General features: G+C 46.8%; 1 protein-coding gene across 3 annotated transcripts in view; it reads left to right on the top strand.

The window, feature by feature from the left end:
• Positions 1-24,800, top strand: part of LOC135056653 (alpha-2-macroglobulin-like protein 1) — a 342,531-nt gene that overhangs the window by 218,808 nt on the left and 98,923 nt on the right. For all 3 annotated transcript variants that reach the window (XM_063962097.1, XM_063962096.1, XM_063962098.1), the window contains 3 exons: positions 14,682-14,843; positions 22,658-22,781; positions 23,118-23,202. In XM_063962097.1, the coding sequence (XP_063818167.1) occupies positions 14,682-14,843; positions 22,658-22,781; positions 23,118-23,202 (371 nt within the window). The remainder of the gene's footprint in view (positions 1-14,681; positions 14,844-22,657; positions 22,782-23,117; positions 23,203-24,800) is intronic.

Below are 24,800 nucleotides of genomic sequence, written 5' to 3'. Positions count from 1 at the left end.
ACCACGGTTAGGTGGTATATATTATAATAATAATACAATTATGGATGGACGGACTGCCTGCCGACTGCCGACACAGAGGTAGCCACAGCCGTGAACTACCGCACTGTACACTGGTTGATAAAGAGATAGTAGTATACTCGTAACAACTAGTATGACACTATGACGACGGTATAAAGAATGAAAAAAAAACCACGGTTAGGTGGTATATATTATAATAATAATACAATTATGGATGGACGGACTGCCTGCCGACTGCCGACACAGAGGTAGCCACAGCCGTGAACTACCGCACTGTACACTGGTTGATAAAGAGATAGTAGTATACTCGTAACAACTAGTATGACACTATGACGACGGTATAAAGAAAGAAAAAAAAATACCACAGTTAGGTGGTATATATTATAATAATAATACAATTATGGATGGACGGACTGCCTGCCGACTGCCGACACAGAGGTAGCCACAGCCGTGAACTACCGCACTGTACACTGGTTGATAAAGAGATAGTAGTATACTCGTAACAACTAGTATGACACTATGACGACGGTATAAAGAATGAAAAAAAAAACACGGTTAGGTGGTATATATTATAATAATAATACAATTATGGATGGACGGACTGCCTGCCGACTGCCGACACAGAGGTAGCCACAGCCGTGAACTACCGCACTGTACACTGGTTGATAAAGAGATAGTAGTATACTCGTAACAACTAGTATGACACTATGACGACGGTATAAAGAATGAAAAAAAAACCACGGTTAGGTGGTATATATTATAATAATAATACAATTATGGATGGACGGACTGCCTGCCGACTGCCGACACAGAGGTAGCCACAGCCGTGAACTACCGCACTGTACACTGGTTGATAAAGAGATAGTAGTATACTCGTAACAACTAGTATGACACTATGACGGTATAAAGAATGAAAAAAAAAACCACGGTTAGGTGGTATATATTATAATAATAATACAATTATGGATGGACGGACTGCCTGCCGACTGCCGACACAGAGGTAGCCACAGCCGTGAACTACCGCACTGTACACTGGTTGATAAAGAGATAGTAGTATACTCGTAACAACTAGTATGACACTATGACGACGGTATAAAGAAAGAAAAAAAAATACCACGGTTAGGTGGTATATATTGTAATACAATTATGGATGGACGGACTGCCTGCCGAGTTCCGACTGCCGACACAGAGGTAGCCACAGCCGTGAACTACCGCACTGTACTGTGTCTGCTGCTAATATAGACTGGTTGATAAAGAGATAGTATACAATACATACAACAATATACTACTATACTGGTGGTCAGGCACTGGTCACCACTAGTCACACTGGCAGTGGCACTCCTGCAGCAAAAGTGTGCACTGTTTAATTTTAAATTAATATAATATTATGTACTCCTGGGGGCTCCTGCTATAACAACCTGCAGTGCTCCCCAGTCTCCCCCACAATTATTATAAGCTTTGCCTTTTATACACTGATGTGCAGCACACTGGGCTGAGCTGAGTGCACACAGACTGAGTCACACTGTGTGACTGGCTGCTGCTGTGTATCGTTTTTTTTCAGGCAGAGAACGGATATAGCAGAGAACGGATATATTATATTAAAATAAATAAAAGTTAACTAACAACAACTGCACTGGTCACTGTGGTAAACTCTGTCTGACTCTGCACAATCTCTCTCTCTCTTCTAATCTAATTTCTAATGGAGAGGACGCCAGCCACGTCCTCTCCCTATCAATCTCAATGCACGTGTGAAAATGGCGGCGACGCGCGGCTCCTTATATAGAATCCGAGTCTCGCGAGAATCCGACAGCGTCATGATGACGTTCGGGCGCGCTCGGGTTAACCGAGCAAGGCGGGAGGATCCGAGTCTGCTCGGACCCGTGAAAAAAACATGAAGTTCGTGCGGGTTCGGTTTCAGAGAAACCGAACCCGCTCATCTCTAATAAATAACCCACGTCACCAAATTAATTCACCACTTAATAGTGAGTAAAGGAAAGATAATACCATTTATGGATATGTCATTCACATCAACAGCAGATGGTTCATTAACTCTTTCTTTACAGAACCTGTAAAAACCGTGTCTCCAACACATCACTGCCACACTGACAGCAGCACATCCCTGCCTCACTGTCAGCAGCACATCCCTGCCTCACTGTCAGCAGCACATCCCTGCCTCACTGACAGCAGCACATCACTGCCTCACTGACAGCAGCACATCCCTGCCTCAATGACAGCAGCGAATCACCGCCTCACTGACAGCAGCACATCTTAGCCTTACTGACAGCAGTACATCCCTTCCTCACTGACAGCAACCATCCCTGCCTCACTGACAGCAGCATATCACTGCCTCACTGACATCAGCACATCCCTTCCTCACTAACAGCAGCACATGATAGCCTCAGTGACAGCAGCACATTCCTACGTCACTGACACCAGCACATCACTGCCTCACTGACAGCAGCACATCCCACCTTAAATGATTGCAACACATCCCTGCCTCACTGACATCAGCACCTCCCTACCTCACCATCAGCAGTGCATTTTCACCTCACTGACCGCAGCACATTAGCGTATCCCTGCTTAACTGACAGCAGCACATCTTAGCCTTACTGACAGCAGTACATCCCTTCCTCACTGACAGCAGCACATCCCTGCCTCACTGTCAGCAGCACATCCCTGCCTCACTGTCAGCAGCACATCCCTGCCTCACTGACAGCAGCACATCACTGCCTCACTGACAGCAGCACATCCCTGCCTCAATGACAGCAGCGAATCACCGCCTCACTGACAGCAGCACATCTTAGCCTTACTGACAGCAGTACATCCCTTCCTCACTGACAGCAACCATCCCTGCCTCACTGACAGCAGCATATCACTGCCTCACTGACATCAGCACATCCCTTCCTCACTAACAGCAGCACATGATAGCCTCAGTGACAGCAGCACATTCCTACGTCACTGACACCAGCACATCACTGCCTCACTGACAGCAGCACATCCCACCTTAAATGATTGCAACACATCCCTGCCTCACTGACATCAGCACCTCCCTACCTCACCATCAGCAGTGCATTTTCACCTCACTGACCGCAGCACATTAGCGTATCCCTGCTTAACTGACAGCAGCACATTCCTGCCTCACTGACAGCAGCACATCACTGCCTCACTGACAGCAGCACATCCCTGCCTCACTGACAGCAGTGCATCCATGCCTCATTGACAGCAGCACATCCCTGCCTCACCGACAACAGCACATCCCTGCCTCACTAACAGTAGTGCATCACTGCCTCACTGACAGCAGCGCATCCCTGCCTCACTGACAACAGCACATCACTGCCTCACTGACAGCAGTGCATCCATGCCTCAGTGACAGCAGCACATCCCTGCCTCACCGAGAACAGCAAATCCCTGCCTCACTAACAGTAGTGCATCACTGCCTCACTGACAACAGCACATCACTGCCTCGCTGACAGCAGCACATCCCTGCCTCGCTGGCAGCAGCACATCCCTGACTCACTGACAGCAGCACATCACTGTCTCACTGACAGCAGCACATCACTGCCTTACTGACAGCAGCACATCACTGCCTCACTGACAGCAGCACCTCCCTGCCTCACTGACAGCAGCACATAACTGCTTTACTGTCAGATACAATGATATATCTAACTTTCTGCTGCGGGGTACACTGGGCTCCACAAGGAATGGACAATGGGGTGTAGAGTAGGATCTTGATCCGAGGCACCAACAGGCTTAAAGCTTTAACTGTTCCCAGAATGCACAGCGCCGCCTCCTCTATAACCCTGCCTCCCTGCACAGGAGCTCAGTTTTGTAGTTGGTGATACAGTAAGCAGGCACATAACAGAGGGGCTGCTCCAGACAGCCCTAAGTAGAGCTTTTTTTGAAGAAAAAAGTGAAGACTTCAAGGGCAGCAGCGGTGGTAAATGTCAAAAGACATTCACTGCTGCAGCTCCAGCTCTCCCCAGCGGCGCTGTACACTCCCGAACCCTGGTTGCCGGGTAACTACAGCAGGAGGCTCCGGTTTTCTTCACGTCAGGCACACACGACGGGGGCTCTCCGGGATCGCGTGGCCGTGCTTTGGGAGGTGGTAAGTATGTCCCGCTTGCGGGACCCGGTCTTTATTGCGATCCGGCGCGGTCAGTGGGAGGCGGGCCGCACGCGCTGGCGGTGGACACTGTGGAAGTACAGGCGATCCCAGTAGATCACCAGGGCATGGGTGCAGGTCAGGTTTTACCTCTAAACCATTTTTGGTAGCCCACAGTACCTGGTGGTTTTGCCAGCAGGGGGAAAAGGCTTAGACCTGAAGCCCCTCCCCCAGTCCCAGGGCGCCATTTCCCGCAAATGTTCCCGCCCTGGAGCTGCATATCTGTCTTTTCCTCACTCCCTGTCAGTGTCTGCGGCGCCATTATCTCTCAGCTTCACTGTTCCTGGGACTGCTTGGGCAAATCCTCCTGTGTAAAGCCGCCTGGTTGTCAGTGCTGTGACTTTACATGACACTCAAGTATTCTACCTGCCTTTTTAGACAGTGCTAGTTAAGAAAGAGTGCATTTAGTCAGGGTTTTCTAGTACAATTACCCTGTGATATACATCCAGTTCTTACTGTGTACTGTTATATCTATTGTTATATAGCTGTGTAAGCTAGTCCAGTGCAGTATTATTGTTAGTAATAACCTCTGCATTGTACAAACTGTGACTATCTGTGTGTGCATTAAATAGCTGAGTGGTGTCCATTTCGTGTCTTTCACTCAACTTGCTATCCCTATATTCTATAACCTGAGGGGGCTTGGTGCATCAGGTTTTATATTGATATAGGATTTTCACAAAGATATACTTTAATACGTATTTTTCTCTGTGATTCTAGTAACCATATCTCTCCTTTATCTCTGCTAGTGTTGACTACACTGCGCAGGGGTTTGGGTAAGAGGTATTGTGCTGCTGCCAATTGTACTATGTTACCTGATACTGCAAGTTATATCATGTCTGCTTCTGAGGGTAACTGTTCTGGGGCTGAACACACTGCCGGTGTTGCTGAAGCCACAGTTTCCTATGAGGAGAATATAGCAGCTGTGGGCTCTGGTTCTGGGGGCTCCTTGCCCCCCAGTGGGACTGTGGCGACGGAGGTACATAATGACCCACCGTGGGCCGCTTTTTCCACGCTTCTACATACGCTAGTTAATAAACTAACACCCCCTATGGGACCCCCTATGCTGGTACAACTGTATGTGGTCCCTGCAGCTAACCAGCCGTGGGCAGACGATTTATCTGCCCAATTGAAGAACGAGTCCCTGACTACTAAAAAGTCTGACCATCGCTCGCCTAAGTCCAAGGGGTCCTCTACGCGAGCGCTTGTCTCCTCACAATCCACTGCTGTCATTGACACCTCGTCTGATGAAGACGGCACTTACACTGACCCCACAGGTTCTGACTCAGATACGGCTGATGGGGAGGGTAGTTCACATGTGGATGTTCCTGATCTTTTGGAGGCTATTAAGTTAATTCTACAGATTACAGATGATCCCAAGCCATCCGTCCCTCCTAAGAAACCAGATAGGTTCAAGCGTCAGAAGGTGGTTAAACAGGTTTTACCTCACTCTGACCACCTAGTGGATATACGTCAGGAACCCTGGGAAAACCCGGGTACGATGTTTGTGCCTCAAAAGAAGATGCTGGCTCGCTATCCCCTCGCACCAGAGCTGTCTAAGAATTGGGAAACGCCTCCTCCAGTAGACTCACATGTGGCTAGGATGGTGGTTTCCTCAGCTCTACCTGTCACTACCGTCACGTCTCTAAAGGAGCCTACGGATAAACGTGTGGAGGGTTGTCTGAAAGCGATTTACACCCTCACAGGTGCTGCACAAAGGCCCACTATTGCAGCAACATGGGCTGCAGAGGCTATTGAAGCATAGGCCTTGGAGTTAGATGCTGAAATCTCTTCTGACCATGCTAGACAATGCTAATCATATATTGTCACAGCTTCTCGCTATATTAAAGAGGCGGCTTCTGATGCCGGTATCCTGGCAGCCAAGGCCTCTAATACGTCAGTCCTGGCTCGCCGGATATTGTGGCTGAGATCCTGGTCTGTGGTTCTGGACTCTAGAAAAACCCTGGAGGAACTAACTTTCAAGGGAGATATTCTGTTTGGGGAGGACTTAAATAAGATAGTGGCTGACTTGGCTACTGCCAAAACTGCCTGTCTGCCAAGTACCGCTCCTTCTGTGTCGAAGGCAAAAGGTACTTCCTTTCGCCCCTTTCGTCCTTCAGGTAAAGCAAAAGGTCAGGCGTACAACAAGCAGGCCTGCACTTCCAAACCTGGTAAGCCAAAGCCCAAAAGAGCCTGGGCGGCCCGTCAGCCAGCTTCCAAGGCCGATAAGCCTGCCGCATGACGGGGCGGGCCTCCCCCTGGGGGATCCCGGGGTGGGGGGCCGGCTTCTAGGGTATACCCAGGAATGGTTGAAGACCACTTCAGATGCCTAGGTACGGGAAGTTGTCACTCGAGGTTACACCATAGCCTTCAAAAACCGACCCCCTCATCGATTTTGCCAGACAAAGGCAAACACTCTGCATGCAGTGGTACAGACCCTCCTGGATACTGGAATCGTAGTACAGGTGCCTCTTGCACAGAGGGGCCGGGGGTACTATTCTCCGTTGTTTCTAGTCCCGAAACCGAATGGGTCCTCCTGGCCCATTCTCAACCTCAAGGCATTGAACAGGTTTGTGATGGTGTCCAAGTTCCTTATGGAAACCCTTCGCTCTATAGTTCTGGCCTTGGAACCTGGGGACTTCATGGTCTCCCTGGACATACAGGATGCTTACCTGCATATTCCTATAGCAGCATCATATCAGCAATACCTGAGGTTTGCTATTGGCAACCTCCATTACCAGTTTCGGGCGTTACCTTTTGGTTTAACAACGGCTCCGCGAGTCTTCACCAAAGTCATGGCGGTGATGACGGTGGTACTCCGCCGTCAAGGGGTCAGGATACTGCCGTATCTGGACAACTTGTTAATCCTGGAAATTCCCCAGAACTTCTCCTACATCATCTAAATATGACGGTCCGGTTTCTACAAGCCCACGGGTGGCTCATCAACTGGAAGAAATCCTCCCTTATCCCTGCTCAGAGCATGGTGCATCTGGGAGCGCTATTGGACACTCGCAACCAGAGGTTGTTCTTGTGTCAGGAGAAAGTCCTGAAGCTTCAGGACAGGATTCGTTGCTTCCTTTCTCGTCCGCAAGTGTCGATACATTCTGCGATGCAGGTGCTGGGCCTCATGGTATCAGCATTCGACATGGTGGAGTATGCTCAATTCCATTCTCGCCCCCTCCAGAGGCTGATTCTAGCCAAGTGGGATGGCCTGCCTCACTGGATCAGGTCTCTAATGATCTCATTGACTCCGGAGGTCCATCTGTCGTTGCTCTGGTGGCTCCAGGACCAACAATTGTGCAGGGGCCGTCCCTTCTGGATATCCAACTGGGTCCTGTTGACGACAGATACCAGTCTAAGAGGTTGGGGCACGGTACTGGAGCAACACTCCCTTCAGGGTCGGTGGACCAAGGAGGAGTCCCTCCTTTCGATCAACATTCTGGAATTGCGGGCGGTCTTCAATGCATTGAACCTAGCCCAGCATTAATTCAGAACCGTCCTGTTCAAGTGCAGTCGGACAACGCCACCACAGTAGCTTAAATAAATCATCAAGGTGGCGCTTGAAGCCGTCTGGCAATGAAGGAAGTCTCACGGATTCTACATTGGGCGGAACGCCATCTACCGGCCATATCGGCAATCTTCATTCCTGAGTCCTGAATTGGGAAGCGGACTTTCTCAGTCGTCAGGACGTACATGCCGGCGAGTGGGGCCTTCATCCAGAAGTGTTTCAACTCCTAGTGGAAAGGTGGGGTCTTCCAGATGTAGATCTGATGGCTTCTCGACACAATCACAAGGTTCCGGTCTTCGGAGCAAGGACAAGGGATCCTCAAGCAGCATTCGTGGATGCGCTGGCGATGCCGTGGAGGTTTCGGCTGCCATACGTGTTCCCTCCGGTGTCACTCCTGCCCAGGGTAATTCGAAAGTTCAAGCAAGAAAAAGGAATTCTGCTTCTCATAGCTCCAGCGTGGCCCAGACGGCACTGGTTCTCAGACCTGCAAGGCCTATCGTCAGAGCGTCCAATTCTACTTCCACAACGCCCAGACCTCCTCGTTCAGGGCCCCTGTGTCTACCAGGACCTATATTCTAAAAGATTTTTTACGTGCTCAATCCTGCGCTATTCTGCTTAACCATGTACAGAATGATACCAGGAATGTGCATAGGGAAACCAAACAATCATACAAATAGGTGTGTACATGCAAAGCACCACATCCAAATATAATGGAAATTACTGAGGTTTTATAAATGAATGATGAATTGATCACAATCTTCTGTAAATAGCTCCTCAATGCATGTAGAGGTTGGTGTCGTCCAGAAATCTCTGAAATCAAAACAATAGTGCTTCCCTCACAGGGGTATTACCCATTACAGAGGGAGTCAGCACAGAGAATAAATGATAGTGCAGTATTTTGTATAAAAAAGGAAGCGTTTTAATACAAATTGCACTTACAACAAATAGAAATAAAAATCACAAGTAAGACATCCTTTCATGGCAAAGACACAGGAACACTGCAAGCATATCACCAGAATCCTGCTGATGTAATCAGGCAGGGATTAGCGGCCACAGTTCCGGAACCTGTAGGAGCTTCTCCAAGGTGGCGATGCAGGGTGAATAAGTATCCAAGGACGAAGCACCCAGTGAGGTCCGAAACGGGTAAAGTGTGGTTCCTACGACTCCTGTTGGTTGGACACTTATATCTTTTAGAATATTGGCCCTCATTCCGAGTTGATCGGTCGCAAGGCGAATTTAGCAGAGTTACACACGCTAAGCCGCCGCCTACTGGGAGTGAATCTTAGCTTCTTAAAATTGCGACCGATGTATTCGCAATATTGCGATTACTAACTACTTAGCAGTTTCAGAGTAGCTCCAGACTTACTCTGCCTGTGCGATCATTTCAGTGCTTGTCGTTCCTGGTTGACGTCACAAACACACCCAGCGTTCGCCCAGGCACTCCCACCGTTTCTCCGGCCACTCCTGCGTTTTTTCCGGAAACGGTAGCGTTTTCAGCCACACGCCCCTGAAACGCCGTGTTTCCGCCCAGTAACACCCATTTCCTGTCAATCACATTACGTTCGCCGGAGCGAAGAAAAAGCCGTGAGTAAAAATACTTTCTTCATAGTAAAGTTACTTGGCGCAGTCGCAGTGCGAACTTTGCGCATGCGTACTAAGCGGATTTTCACTGCGATGCGATGAAAAATACCGAGCGAACAACTCGGAATGAGGGCCATGGTTCAGTTTTCTGAGTGTTGGATGAACGCTCAACTTTACGTGTGATTCTGCTGCATAATTCTGTTTTTAATTGCGCACATTTGTAACACCTTAAACATATTTTTCACTCTACCAGGACCTAGCCCGGCTGTCTTTGACGGCGTGGCTCTTGAAGCTTCCATCTTAAGGGCTAAAGGGTTTTCTGAGGCGGTCATTCATATGTTGCGGGCCCGGAAACCGGCTTCTGCTCGGATTTACTATAGGGTCTGGCATTCTTACTTTGTTTGGTGCGCATCTAACGATTATGACGCTTCCAAGTTTAGTATAGCCAAGTTGTTGGCTTTTCTTCAGCAGGGCCTGGACTTAGGCCTGCGTCTGGCCTCCCTCAAGGTTCATATTTCTGCCATGTCGGTGTGGTTTCAGAGAAAAATTGCGACCTTACCTGATGTGCATACCTTTACTCAGGGTGTGTTGCGTATCCAACCCCCCTATGTCCCGCCTGTGGCTCCTTGTGACTTGTCGGTGGTTTTGGAGGCGTTACAAGAGTCTCCGTTTGAACCTCTTGGTTCAGCTGATCTTAAGTGGCTTTCACTTAAGGTGGTGTTTCTGCTGGCTATTGCTTCAGCTAGAAGAGTGTCGGATTTGGGTGCCTTGTCCTGTAGTTCCCAATATCTGATATTTCACCTTGACCGGGCGGTTCTTAGGACTCGTCCCGGATATTTACTAGTGATGTGCACCGGACATTTTTCGGGTTTTGTGTTTTGGTTTTGGATTCGGTTCCGAGGCCGTGTTTTGGATTCGGACGCGTTTTGGCAAAACCTCCCTGAAAATTTTTTGTCGGATTCTGGTGTGTTTTGGATTCGGGTGTTTTTTACAAAAAACCCTCAAAAACAGCTTAAATCATAGAATTTGGGGGTCATTTTGATCCCACAGTATTATTAACCTCAATAACCATAATTTCCACTCATTTCCAGTCTATTCTGAACACCTCACACCTCACAATATAATGATTTGCACCGAGGTCGCTGGATGACTAAGCTAAGCGACCCAAGTGGCCGACACAAACACCTGGCCCATCTAGGAGTGGCACTGCAGTGTCAGACAGGATGGCAGATTAAAAAAATTGTCCCCAAACAGCACATGATGCAAAGAAAAAAAGAGGCGCAATGAGGTAGCTGTGTGACTAAGCTAAGCGACCCAAGTGGCCGACACAAACACCTGGCCAATCTAGGAGTGGCACTGCAGTGTCAGACAGGATGGCACTTCAAAAAATAGTCCCCAAACAGCACATGATGCAAAGAAAAATAAAAGAAAAAAAGAGGCGCAATGAGGTAGCTGTGTGACTAAGCTAAGCGACCCAAGTGGCCGACACAAACACCAGGCCCATCTAGGAGTGGCACTGCAGTGTCAGACAGGATGGCAGATTAAAAAAATTGTCCCCAAACCGCACATGATGCAAAGAAAAAAAGAGGCGCAATGAGGTAGCTGTGTGACTAAGCTAAGCGACCCAAGTGGCCGACACAAACACCTGGCCCATCTAGGAGTGGCACTGCAGTATCAGACAGGATGGCACTTCAAAAAATAGTCCCCAAACAGCACATGATGCAAAGAAAAATGAAAGAAAAAAGAGGTGCAAGATGGAATTGTCCTTGGGCCCTCCCACCCACCCTTATGTTGTATAAACAGGACATGCACACTTTAACAAACCCATCATTTCAGCCACAGGGTCTGCCACACGACTGTGACTGAAATTATGGTTTCAAAACTCAGTGCAAGACAAAACTCTGCACTGTACTCCTCCTATATAATATAATGGTGGTCCCCAGTCCCCACAATAAAGCAGTGTGAGCACAGATATATGCAGCACACTGAGCACAGATATGGAGCGTTTTTCAGGCAGAGGAGAGAACGTATAATACTGGTGGTCACTGGTCAGCAAAACTCTGCACTGTACTCCTCCTATATAATATACTGGTGGTCCCCAGTCCCCACAATAAAGCAGTGTGAGCACAGATATATGCAGCAAACTGAGCACAGATATGGAGCATTTTTCAGGCAGAGGAGAGAACGTATAATACTGGTGGTCACTGGTCAGCAAAACTCTGCACTGTACTCCTCCTATATAATATACTGGTGGTCCCCAGTCCCCAAAATAAAGCAGTGTGAGCACAGATATATGCAGCACACTGAGCACAGATATGGAGCGTTTTTCAGGCAGAGGAGAGAACGTATAATACTGGTGGTCACTGGTCAGCAAAGCTCTGCACTGTACTCCTCCTATATAATATACTGGTGGTCCCCAGTCCCCACAATAAAGCAGTGTGAGCACAGATATATGCAGCACACTGAGCACAGATATGGAGCGTTTTTCAGGCAGAGGAGAGAACGTATAATACTGGTGGTCACTGGTCAGCAAAACTCTGCACTGTACTCCTCCTATATAATATACTGGTGGTCCCCAGTCCCCACAATAAAGCAGTGTGAGCACAGATATATGCAGCACACTGAGCACAGATATGGAGCGTTTTTCAGGAAGAGGAGAGAACGTATAATACTGGTGGTCACTGGTCAGCAAACTCTGCACTGTACTCCTCCTATATAATATACTGGTGGTCCCCAGTCCCCACAATAAAGCAGTGTGAGCACAGATATATGCAGCACACTGAGCACAGATATGGAGCATTTTTCAGGCAGAGGAGAGAACGTATAATACTGGTGGTCACTGGTCAGCAAAACTCTGCACTGTACTCCTCCTATATAATATACTGGTGGTCCCCAGTCCCCACAATAAAGCAGTGTGAGCACAGATATATGCAGCACACTGAGCACAGATATGGAGCGTTTTTCAGGCAGAGGAGAGAACGTATAATACTGGTGGTCACTGGTCAGCAAAACTCTGCACTGTACTCCTCCTATATAATATACTGGTGGTCCCCAGTCCCCACAATAAAGCAGTGTGAGCACAGATATATGCAGCACACTGAGCACAGATATGGAGCGTTTTTCAGACATAGGAGAGAACGTAAATACTGGTGGTCACTGGTCAGCAAAACTCTGCACTGTACTCCTCCTATATATATTATACTAGTGGTCCCCAGTCCCCACAATAAAGCAGTGTGAGCACAGATATATGCAGCACACTGAGCACAGATATGGAGCGTTTTTCAGGCAGAGGAGAGAACGTATAATACTGGTGGTCACTGGTCAGCAAAATTGTGCACTGTACTCCTCCTATATAATATACTGGTGGTCCCCAGTCCCCACAAAAAAGCAGTGTGAGCACAGATATATGCAGCACACTGAGCACAGATATGGAGCGTTTTTCAGGCAGAGGAGAGAACGTATAATACTGGTGGTCACTGGTCAGCAAAACTCTGCACTGTACTCCTCCTATATAATATACTGGTGGTCCCCAGTCCCCAAAATAAAGCAGTGTGAGCACAGATATATGCAGCAAACTGAGCACATATATGGAGCATTTTTCAGCTAGAGGAGAGAACGTATAATACTGGTGGTCACTGGTCAGCAAAACTCTGCACTGTACTCCTCCTATATAATATACTGGTGGTCCCCAGTCCCCAAAATAAAGCAGTGTGAGCACAGATATATGCAGCAAACTGAGCACATATATGGAGCATTTTTCAGGTAGAGGAGAGAACGTATAATACTGATGGTCACTGCTCAGCAAAACTCTGCACTGTACTCCTCCTATATAATATACTGGTGGTCCCCAGTACCCACAATAAAGCAGTGTGAGCACAGATATATGCAGCAAACTGAGCACAGATATGGAGCGTTTTTCAGACAGAGGAGAGAACGTATAATACTGGTGGTCACTGGTCAGCAAAACTCTGCACTGTACTCCTCCTGTATAATATACTGATGGTCCCCAGTCCACACAATAAAGCAGTGTGAGCACAGATATATGCAGCACACTGAGCACAGATATGGAGCGTTTTTCAGGCAGAGAACGTATAATACTGGTGGTCACTGGTCAGCAAAACTCTGCACTGTACTCCTCCTATAATACTGCTGGTCCCCAGAATAAAGATATTTGCAGCCCCCTGAAACAAAGTGAGAGGACGCCAGCCACGTCCTCTCACTATCATTTCCAATGCACGAGTGAAAAATGGCGGCGACGCGTGGCTCCTTAAATAGAATCCGAATCTCGCGAGAATCCGACAGCGGGATGATGACGTTCAGGCGCGCTCGGGTTAACCGAGCAAGGCAGGAGGATCCGAGTATGCCTCGGACCCGTGTAAAATGGGTGAAGTTCGGGGGGGTTCGGATTCCGAGGATCCGAACCCGCTCATCACTAATATTTACCTAAGGTGGTTTCTTCGTTCCACCTTAACCAGGAGACAGTAGTTCCGGCACTTGTTTCTCCTGATCTGTCCCCCAAAGAGCGGTCTTTGGATGTGGTACGGGCTCTCCGTATCTATGTGAAGAGAACTGCTTCTATTCGGAAATCTGATTCTCTCTTTGTTGTGTTTGGATTTCACAAACGTGGCTGGCCTGCTCACAAGCAAACCCTGGCCAGATGGATTAGAATGGTGATTGCACATGCTTATGTGAAGGCTGGTCTCTCTGCTCCTGATCACATTAAGGCCCATTCTACTCGGTCTGTTGGTCCTTCTTGGGCAGCCCAACGTGGTGCGACCCTTGAACAATTGTGCAAGGCGGCTACGTGGTCCTCCGTGAACATGTTCATAAGGTTCTATGCCTTCGATACTGCCGCTTCCCAGGATGCTTCCTTTGGACGCCGGGTTCTTGTGCCCGCTACAGTGCGTCCCCTCCCATAAGGAACTGCTTTAGGACATCCCCATTGTCCATTCCTTGTGGAGCCCAGTGTACCCCGCAGCAGAAAACGAGTTTTATGGTAAGAACTTACCTTTGCTAAAACTCTTTCTGCGAGGTACACTGGGCTCCACAAGGCGCCCACCCTGACGCACTTAGCTTCTTTGGGTTGGTATGGCATTAGCCGCTGACACTTCTCCTGTCGTGAGAGTGTGGTGTATGTGGCTACTAACCGTTGTCGTCTCTTTTCCTGCTACTGCATTGGGCTGGTTAACTAAAAACTGAGCTCCTGTGCAGGGAGGCGGGGTTATAGAGGAGGCGGCGCTGTGCATTCTGGGAACAGTCAAAGCTTTGAGCCTGTTGGTGCCTCGGATCAAGATCCTACTCTACACCCCATTGTCCATTCCTTGTGGAGCCCAGTGTACCTCACAGAAAGAGTTTTAACAAAGGTAAGTTCTTACCATAAAACTCGTTTTCTTACTCTGTGTCTCCTCCTCAAAGATTTCTCACATCTCAATCAACATGGAAGTGAACAAACGAGGTTTTCCTTTTGCAATCGAGGATTTTGAAAAATATCCTTGCCTGAGAAATGAGAAGGAAAAATCAGAGATACAAGAAGCAGCTTGGTATCAAAATGAAGGAGATGTTTTCTCGTTGCTTAAGGTATTTATTTGCATACAATCACATTGGTATTTAATTTCTACATTCAGTTTTTACCTCCACCAAAGTGTCCAATAAGGTCCATCATTTATTTTCTGAACTTCTTAGTTTTGGACCCAGATCATCTGTATTACTCATTGTTATTAATAATTACTTTTATTTTTAATACTTACGAATAGTCTGTAAACTAACAATAAACTATAATGAACTATTTAATAAATATTTAGCACATTTTGTATAGAACCATATTCAGAACAAAATGACTCTATTGGGTTTTCTTTTGAATTTTTTTTTATACGTTCTATCTCCCAATACTACTGTGACTTGACAACTAACGTTATTATGGAACACCCCCACCCTTCCAGTACAATAGCATACATACCAATTGTCCCGCTTTCGGCGGGACAATCCTGTTTTTCTGGGACTGTACCACTTGCGGGCCGCATTGTTCCACGGGGAGGAAAAGTTGAGGGGAAGCACTGTCACCACAGGGAGAGCGTGGAGGAAGTCCAACATCTCGGAAAGTGCTAGTTAAGCCCCCACTATAGCGCAAACAGGGGTTTGTCATGAGGCTCCTCCCCCTTCATTGTGAGACTCTGTCCCTTCACCACAGTGCCTCTCCATCCTTTTCTGGCTCGGGATCCCAATTTAAAACACAGTAATGTTGGGAAGTATGCAATAGTAAGGAAAAAGTTAGAGCTCTTAACCTAGATTGGTTGGTGAACTACAGCAACAAGAGAAGGCAAACAATGCTGATCCATTATGAACAAAACCAAACAATCCCTAGCGCTTATACAGCCACCTTTCCTGCTCAGTTTCTTGTATACATATATATATATATATATATATATACACACACACCTATATATGTACATATATATATATATATACGCGTATATATATATTTCAAGTTAGTAAGCATCTCCCAAATGGCAACACTGCAGTGCCAAGTAGTAGATAAAAATATATAGAGAGATACAAAAGTATATCAAGGGAGCGCTTGCAATAAGTAATTTAAAAGAATACATTTATTAGTTACACCTTAAAGATAGAACAATTAAAACAATGTAGCAACATATAGCCTATTGGTTGACATGTAACTCACAAACAATAATAAAAAATAGCTGTGTTAAATATATCTGACACAATCGTCTCTGAAAATATGGGCCCTCATTCCGAGTTGTTCGCTCGCAAGGCGAATGTAGCAGAGTTACACACGCTAAGCCGCCGCCTACTGGGAGTGAATCTTAGCTTCTTAAAATTGCGACCGACGTACGCGCAATATTGCGATTACAAACGAGTTAGCAGTTTCTGAGTAGCTTCAGACTTACTCTGCCTGTGCGATCAGTTCAGTGCTTTTCGTTCCTGGCTGACGTCATAAACACACCCAGCGTTCGCCCAGGCACTCCTACCGTTTCTCCGGCCACTCCTGCGTTTTTTCCGGAAACGGTAGCGTTTCCAGCCACACGCCCCTAAAACGCCGTGCATCCGCCCAGTAACACCCATTTCCTGTCAATCACAATGCGAACGACGGAGCGATGAAAATGCCGTGAGTAAACTTACTTTCTTCATAGTAAAGTTACTTGGCGCAGTCGCAGTGCGAACATTGCGCATGCGCACTAAGAGAATTCTCACTGCGATGCGATGAAAAACTCCGAGCGAACAACTCGGAATGAGGGCCATTGTTTTTAAAGTGCTTTATGAGAAATATTGTATTCCTTACTACCGTCCTTTTTTGATAGAAGGTATTGGTGGCATGTTTTACAGATGTAATATCAAAGTCTTATCCAGACATAAAGTAGACCCATATGAGCTCACCTCCGTATAATTCCTTTTGTGTAGTGTGGAATATTTGAAAACAGCACAACATGAGGTGATTGTCGGTGTAGGAACCGATGTGATTAATTCCTCCGTTAATTCAACGTGATGGTGCTGTATAGGAGGGGGCAGAGGGAGGGCGCTGAGATGCTGCTGTCGTTACAGAGCTATGCTCCACCTGTGCCCCAAGCGGCACTAACGACAACTAATGCCGTAGTGATAGATGTATGGAGGATCTCTCTTACTGGATACAAATATTCCTAGTCACCCTATTGTTGCAGTCTTAGCTCAATTGGCAGCGTGATGTGAGCTGATGGTATGCTGGCTCGACTAGGAAACGTACCGGTGAGATGAGGTGTCAAGTAATGCGGGCTTCAGGCCTCTTACGCGTTTCTCCGCACCTGTGCAATGGCGGTTTCATCAGAGGATGTGATTCATGCTGCACTGAGCAGGTTTTTAATCCCAAAGTGTCCAATCACAGCTCAACAGGTAATATGCACACCTGTAGTTATTTAAATGCAATCAACTTCAGTATCAATATCCTTTCGGTCAAATAGAAACAAGAGAGTACGAGGATCGTCCTTTCTTGCCAGAGGTAAGGGCAGAGGGAAAAAGCTGCCATCCACAGCTAGTTCACAGCAGCAGAAGTCCTCCACGGCCTCTATGAAATCCACCGCATGTCGCTGGGGCACCGCTGAGGGAGTTCGCCCAAGTGGGCCCACGTCTTCGACTTTTCAGCCACATCTGGGTTCACTCACAGGTGGATCCCTGGGCAATAGAAATTGTTTCCCAGGGTTACAAGCTGGAATTCGAAGAGGTGCCTCCTCGCCGGTTTTTCAAATCGGCCCTACCAGCTTCTCCCCCAGAAAGGGAGATAGTTTTGAATGCAATTCACAAATTGTGTCTTCAGCAGGTGGTAGTCAAAGTTCCCCTGCTTCAACAAGAGAGGGGGTATTACTCAACCCTATTGTAGTCCCGAAACCGGACGGTTCGGTCAGACCCATCTTAAATTTAAAGTCCTTGAACCTATACTTGAAAAAGTTCAAGTTCAAGATGGAATCGCTCAGAGCGGTCATCGCCAGCCTAGAAGGGGGGGATTTTATGGTATCCCTGGACATAAAGGATGCATACCTTCATGTTCCCATATATCCACCTCATCAGGCGTACCTGAGATTTGCGGTACAGGATTGTCATTACCAATTTCAGACGTTGCCGTTTGGGCTTTCCACGGCCCCGAGGATTTTCACCAAGGTAATGGCGGAAATGTTGGTGCTCCTGCGCAAGCAGGGTGTCACAATTATCCCGTACTTGGACGATCTCATAAAAGCGAGATCACGAGAGCAGTTGTTGAACAGCGTGTCACTTACACTGAAGGTGTTACAGCAACACGGCTGGATTCTAAATATCCCGAAGTCACAGTTGGTTCCTACGACTCGTTTGACCTTCTTAGGCATGATTCTGGATACGGACCAGAAAAGGGTTTATCTTCCGATGGAAAAGGCCCAGGAACTCATGACTCTGGTCAGGGACCTATTGAAGCCAAAACAGGTGTCAGTGCATCACTGCACTCGAGTCTTGGGAAAGATGGTGGCATCTTACGAGGCCATTCCCTTCGGCAGGTTCCATGCGAGGACCTTCGAATGGGACCTACTGGACAAGTGGTCCGGGTCACATCTACAGATTCATCAGTTGATCACCCTATCCCCCAGGGCCAGGGTGTCTCTCCTGTGGTGGCTGCAGAGTGCTCACCTTCTAGAGGGTCGCAGGTTCGCCATCCAGGACTGGATTCTGGTAACCACGGATGCGAGCCTCCGAGGTTGGGGAGCAGTCACACAGGGAAGAAACTTCCAAGGTCTTTGGTCAAGTCAAGAGGCTTGTCTTCACATCAACGTCCTGGAGCTGAGGGCCATATACAATGCCCTTCGTCAAGCGGAGACTTTGCTTCGCGGACTACCGATTCTGGTCCAGTTGGACAACATCAACCCAGTGGCTCATGTAAACTGCCAAGGCGGCACAAGGAGCAGAGTGGCAATGGCGGAAGCCACCAGGATTCTTCGCTGGGCGGAAAATCATGTAGGCGCACTGTCAGCAGTATTCATTCCGGGAGCGGACAACTGGGAAGCAGACTTCCTCAGCAGACACGATCTACATCCAGGAGAGTGGGGACTTCATCAGGAAGTCTTCGCACAGATTTCAAGTCAATGGGGACATGATGGCGTCCCGCCTCAACAAAAAGCTACAGAGGTATTGCGCCAGGTCAAGAGACCCTCAGGCGGTGGCAGTGGACGACCTAGTGACACCGTGGGTGTTCCAGTCGGTCTATGTGTTTCCTCCTCTTCCTCTCATACCCAAGGTGTTGAGAATAATAAGACAAAGAGGAGTACAGACAATTCTCATTGTTCCAGATTGGCGGCGAAGGGCCTCGTATCCGGATCTGCAGGAAATGCTCACAGAAGATCCGTGGCCTCTTCCTCTAAGACAGGACCTGTTACAACAGGGGCCATGTCTGTTCCAAGACTTACCGCAGCTGCGTTTGACGGCATGGCGGTTGAACGCCGGATCCTAGTGGAAAAGGGCCTTCCGGATGAGGTCATTCCTACCCAGATAAAGGCTAGGAAGGACGTGACAGCTAAACATTATCACCGTATATGGCGGAAGTATGTTTCTTGGTGTGAGGCCAGGAATGCTCCTACGGAAGAATTCCATCTGGGCCGTTTCCTTCACTTCTTACAAACTGGGGTGAATTTGGGCCTAAAATTAGGCTCCATTAAGGTTCAGATTTCGGCCCTATCCATTTTCTTTCAGAAGGAATTGGCTTCTCTCCCAGAAGTACAGACTTTTGTGAAGGGAGTGCTGCATATCCAGCCTCCTTTTGTACCTCCGGTGGCACCTTGGGACCTTAACGTGGTGTTGAGTTTCCTTAAGTTGCACTGGTTTGAACCACTTAAAAAGGTGGAATTAAAATACCTCACTTGGAAAGTGGTCATGTTGTTAGCCTTGGCTTTGGCTAGGCGAGTGTCGGAATTGGCGGCTTTGTCTCATAAAAGCCCGTATCTAGTTTTCCATATGGATAGAGCGGAATTGCGGACCCGTCCTCAATTCTTGCCAAGGTGGTTTCATCTTTTCATATGAACCAACCTATTGTGGTGCCTGTGGCTACGCGAGACTTGGAGGATTCCGAGTCCCTTGATGTGGTCAGGGCTTTGAAAATTTACGTGGCCAGAACGGCTAGGGTCAGGAAAACAGAAGCACTGTTTTGTCCTGTATGCAGCCAACAAGGTTGGTGCTCCTGCTTCCAAGCAGACTATTGCTCGCTGGATCTGTAACACGATTCAGCAGGCTCATTCGACGGCGGGATTGCCGTTACCAAAATCGGTTAAGGCCCATTCCACTAGGAAGGTGGGCTCTTCTTGGGCGGCTGCCCGAGGGGTCTCGGCATTACAGCTGTGCCGAGCTGCTACTTGGTCGGGTTCAAACACCTTTGCAAAGTTCTACAAGTTTGATACCCTGGCTGAGGAGGACCTCCTGTTTGCTCAATCGGTGCTGCAGAGTCATCCGCACTCTCCCGCCCGTTTGGGAGCTTTGGTATAATCCCCATGGTCCTTACGGAGTCCCCAGCATCCTCTAGGACGTAAGAGAAAATATGATTTTAAACCTACCGGTAAATCTTTTTCTCCTAGTCCGTAGAGGATGCTGGGCGCCCGTCCCAAGTGCGGACTGCTTCTGCAAGACTTGTATATAGTTTTTGCTTACATAAGGGTTATGTTACAGTTTTCCTCAGCCTCGGACTGATGCTGTGTTGTTTCATACTGTTAACTGGTTCGTATATCCCAAGTTATACAGTGTGGATGGTGTGGGCTGGTATGAATCTTGCCCTTGGATTAACAAAAATCCTTTCCTCGTACTGTCAGTCTCCTCTGGGCACAGTTTCTCTAACTGAGGTCTGGAGGAGGGGCATAGAGGGAGGAGCCAGTGCACACCCATACCTAAAGTTCTTTCTTAGTGCTTATGTCTCCTGCGGAGCCCGTCTATCCCCATGGTCCTTACGGAGTCCCCAGCATCCTCTACGGACTAGGAGAAAAAGATTTACCGGTAGGTTTAAAATCTTATTTTTAATCAAACATGATTAAAATTGGAGTCTTAGAATGAATTATATAAACAATCTGAACACTGTAAAGTACATAATCACAAAATAGGTGTAGTGGGGTCACAGGTGGAACTTTGATACAAATATAAACTAGGAATGCGTATGTGAGGAAATGCAACTGCTCTCATAAAGGGATTGTGAGAGAAGTGGGTGAAAAATGAGTTGGAAATTCAACAGTACAATTAAAAAGTTGAAATTAGCACCATAACCTAGGTATATACAAATAATGATAAATATCACAATTATGTGGATCTCCTGGGGATCAGCACTTGCAATAATAGGGTAGGGCTAAAAAGTATATATCCTATAATAAATCGGGATCCGGTCTGAAGATCGACAGTGTCTAGGTCGACAATGTTTAGGTCGACCACTATAGGTCGACAGTCACTAGGTCGACATGGATGGAAGGTCGACAGGGTTTCTAGGTCGACATGTGCTAGGTCGACAGGTCTAAAGGTCGACATGAGTTTTTCACATTTTTATTTTATTTTTTTGGATTTTTTCATATTTAACGATCCACGTGGACTACGATTGGAACGGTAAAGTGTGGCGAGCGAAGCGGTAGCGGAGCGAAGGCACCATGCCCGAAGCATGGCGAGCGAAGCGAGCCATGCGAGGGGACGCGGTGCACTAATTTGGGATCCCGGTCACTCTACGAAGAAAACGACACCAAAAAAAAAAATTCCTCATGTCGACCTTTAGACCTGTCGACCTAGCACATGTCGACCTAGAAACCCTGTCGACCTTCCATCCATGTCGACCTAGTGACTGTCGACCTATAGTGGTCGACCTAAACATTGTCGACATAGACACTGTCGATAAAACGAACCACACCCAATAAATCAAATGATGATGCAGCTGCTAGAGATCACAGAGCCTGTGCACTCTTGTATATAGAGAGCTACTTTCCCTTATTGTGCCTAACCAGTGAAACAGGAAATGAGAGTCACCAACACAGGCACAGTGAATACAGTGGTACAGTGGTATCTACTGTCAGGGTGCATAGTATTATTATTATTATTACATTTTATTTATAGGGCGCCACAAGTGTTTCGCAGCGCCATACAAAGGACAGTACAGGGAGACAAAACTTAGCATAACAGTAAATAAATAACAAAAATGGAGTGCAGGTAACAAAGAGCACCACAATTCTCAAAACATAATACAGCTTAGATGTAAGTAGCGAGGGAGTAATCATTGTACTACTTGGGGCTGGCGGCAAAAGATAGAGTGGAGCCTTTACCAGCAGGAGAAAAAGCGGATAAAGATGGTCGCTGAGTGAAAAGTGTCGAGAAGAGGGCTTAGACAACAAGAGGAAAGAGAGCCCTGCTCTGAAGAGCTAACAATCTAGTAATGCAGGGTGATATGGTGTATGGTCCTCTAATGAGAGTGCTACTGAAACAATAGAAAGAAAGACAGTAAATGGTGATAAGGGTTCATGATGAAGAGGGATCCTTTGTGCGCATAAAGATACCCCCAGGGGACTCAACGTACGTTTCACCGCGGCTTGTTCCCGACAGCCTGTAAAATAACAGAAGCTGACTGGTTGGTACTTTAGCTCTCTCCCCTTTATCTCTCTCCAAAATTTTATAAACATCTCCTTTAGGGGGTCTATTCATGAAGCAGTGAAAAGTGTAGAGAAGTGAACCAATGGAGAAAGTAACATTTATAATTTGCATACTATAAAATTATACAGAGCAGCTGACTGGTTGCCATAAGCAACTTCTCCACTGACTCACTTCTCCACTCTTTTCACTGCTTCATGAATAGACTCCTTAGTGTATTTGAATAAAGTGTGAGTAAAACCACTTATACCTATGCCTTAATGTGTGTATCTTTAATTCTTCCACAGGAAAGCAGTCTGAAGGTTTTTACAAACACAAAGATACGAAAGCCAGTACAGTGCTCTCTTCCTGACTACATAAAGCGTACTTCCAGGAAAAAACAAAATACTGTGGAGTTAGATACCTCGCTTTGTGCGTATTTTTCTAATGATGTGCCCTAATCTTTGTGCTACGTTTTGTACATTGCTATCAATATTAGTTTTCTTTTTAAAAATGCATTGGTTTATTTAGTTCTTTGTCTTTTGACAAAGAACTAAACATATATGTCTGTTTATTTTATTTTATATGTAATTTATATTTTATATTTACTTCAACGTGTTTTTACATTTTCCATGATGACTTTTGGTTTCTCTTGTTTTTAACTTTAAAATTTACTTTTCTTCATAGCAGTTTCTATATTGCATTCACTGATTTTGTTCCCATTTCTAAATTCTTGTGCTTCCTGGTGGTCCTTCTTGTTCCCTAAAGCTTCAGCAAAGAATAAGCACACAAAGAAGCCTATAATACGAAGGTTTTTCCCAGATACGTGGTTATATGACCTGGTTTCTGTGGGGTAAGATTCCCTTTGTATAGTATAATAATGTGGAATGTGTGTTTCTACTGTGTGTGTTTCTGATATACCACAAGCAGGGATGTAGTACGGCTGACCGGCGGTCTCCTGACCACCGGTCAACTTACCGACGCCGGGATCCCGGCAGCATACCGACGCCGGGATCCCGGCGGGGAGGGGCGAGTGGAGCAATCCCCTTGCGGGCTCGCTGCGCTCGCCACGCTGCGGGCTCGGTGGCGACCGTTCTATTCCAACTCTATGGGTGTCGTGGACACCCACGAGTGGAAATAGTCCCTGTTGGTCGGCATGCCGACCATCGGGACAGTGACCCGTCGGGCTGGTGGAGGAAGTCATGTGACTGTCGGTCAGCTGACCGGTGGTCACATGAATACCACCCCACAAGCAGCCCTTTCAGTGATTTACATTTTCAAGCTATAAGTAGTAGTTGCCACGCAGCAGAAGCTTCATGTTGGGTCTCCAATATGCATTCTAAATTCATAAAATGCAAACAAACATTTAGGAGGTGATTAAATTGTTTATATATCGAATATCACGTCTAAGGTGATGGAAGAATAGGGATGGTGATGCAATGATTTTTTTTTTTGAAAGTCGCTTGTCGTGTCCAAACAAATCGTGTAAAGTGGCTAAATCCATCAAAAGTAATGTGCACGAAGTGAAAGTGCCGTTTAAGTGCCCAGTTTAAAAAGCCTGCCCCGGGCTCCTGTGATAGACAGGCTGAGCTTAGTGTGCCTGTCTTCCATGTGTGCAGTGGCTGCCAATCCCCGGGTAAGGAAGCCAGCACGTATGTTACATATAACTTCACATGTAGGCTCAGGTGTGCTGGCCAGCTCCCCCCTGCACACTTTGGTCAGTGCTGTAGCCCAGAGGCAGCAGCCGCCGCTGGTCGTGACTGCAGCAAAAGACGCACAGACGTCCCCTGCTGTGTCTGATTGAGAATCAGACATACTGTAGCTTTGCAAGTACACTAGTTATACTCACCGCTCTTCCAGTGCAATAGCATCTTTATCAGAATCATACACGGTGCTATTTCACATGGGATGTCAACAATAATTACTGTCATAAATTGTATTGATGTGTTCCTGTGTTCACTCAATGAGATCCTGCAAACAGTCCCAAATATTCAGAAGTGTCCATTACTAGACTGTTATCAATACAATTCTATTGATTACTGTTTGACTTGAAGAGGATGGTGAACAATGTGCTATTTTAATTAGAGGATATGTATACCTATTTGTAAATTAGTAAAATGATCAATAATTATACCAGTGAATCAAATAAGAAAGGTATAAATAAGTTCCATTAATAGTATGTTGCCCGTGTCCCTTAATGGTATGTATGTATGTATGTATGTATATATGTATGTATGCACATATTGTTGTTGTATTTTGTTGCAGTTTACATGTTTTTATTTGATTCAAATGTCTTGGAACATGGAGCTGTATGAAATAGTGAAGAGTAGAGAAGTGAGCCAAGTGGAGACGTTTCAGATGGCAACCAATCAGCTGCTGCCTATAATTTTATAGAATACACTTGGTAAATTTTACTTCAAAGCTGATTGGACATTAATCCACTGACACACC

Source organism: Pseudophryne corroboree, chromosome 3, assembly GCF_028390025.1.
Source record: "Pseudophryne corroboree isolate aPseCor3 chromosome 3, aPseCor3.hap2, whole genome shotgun sequence".
Lineage (NCBI taxonomy): Eukaryota > Metazoa > Chordata > Amphibia > Anura > Myobatrachidae > Pseudophryne > Pseudophryne corroboree.
The sequence above is the reverse complement of the archived record's forward strand: the minus strand, read 5'-3'. Positions and strand labels throughout refer to the sequence as shown.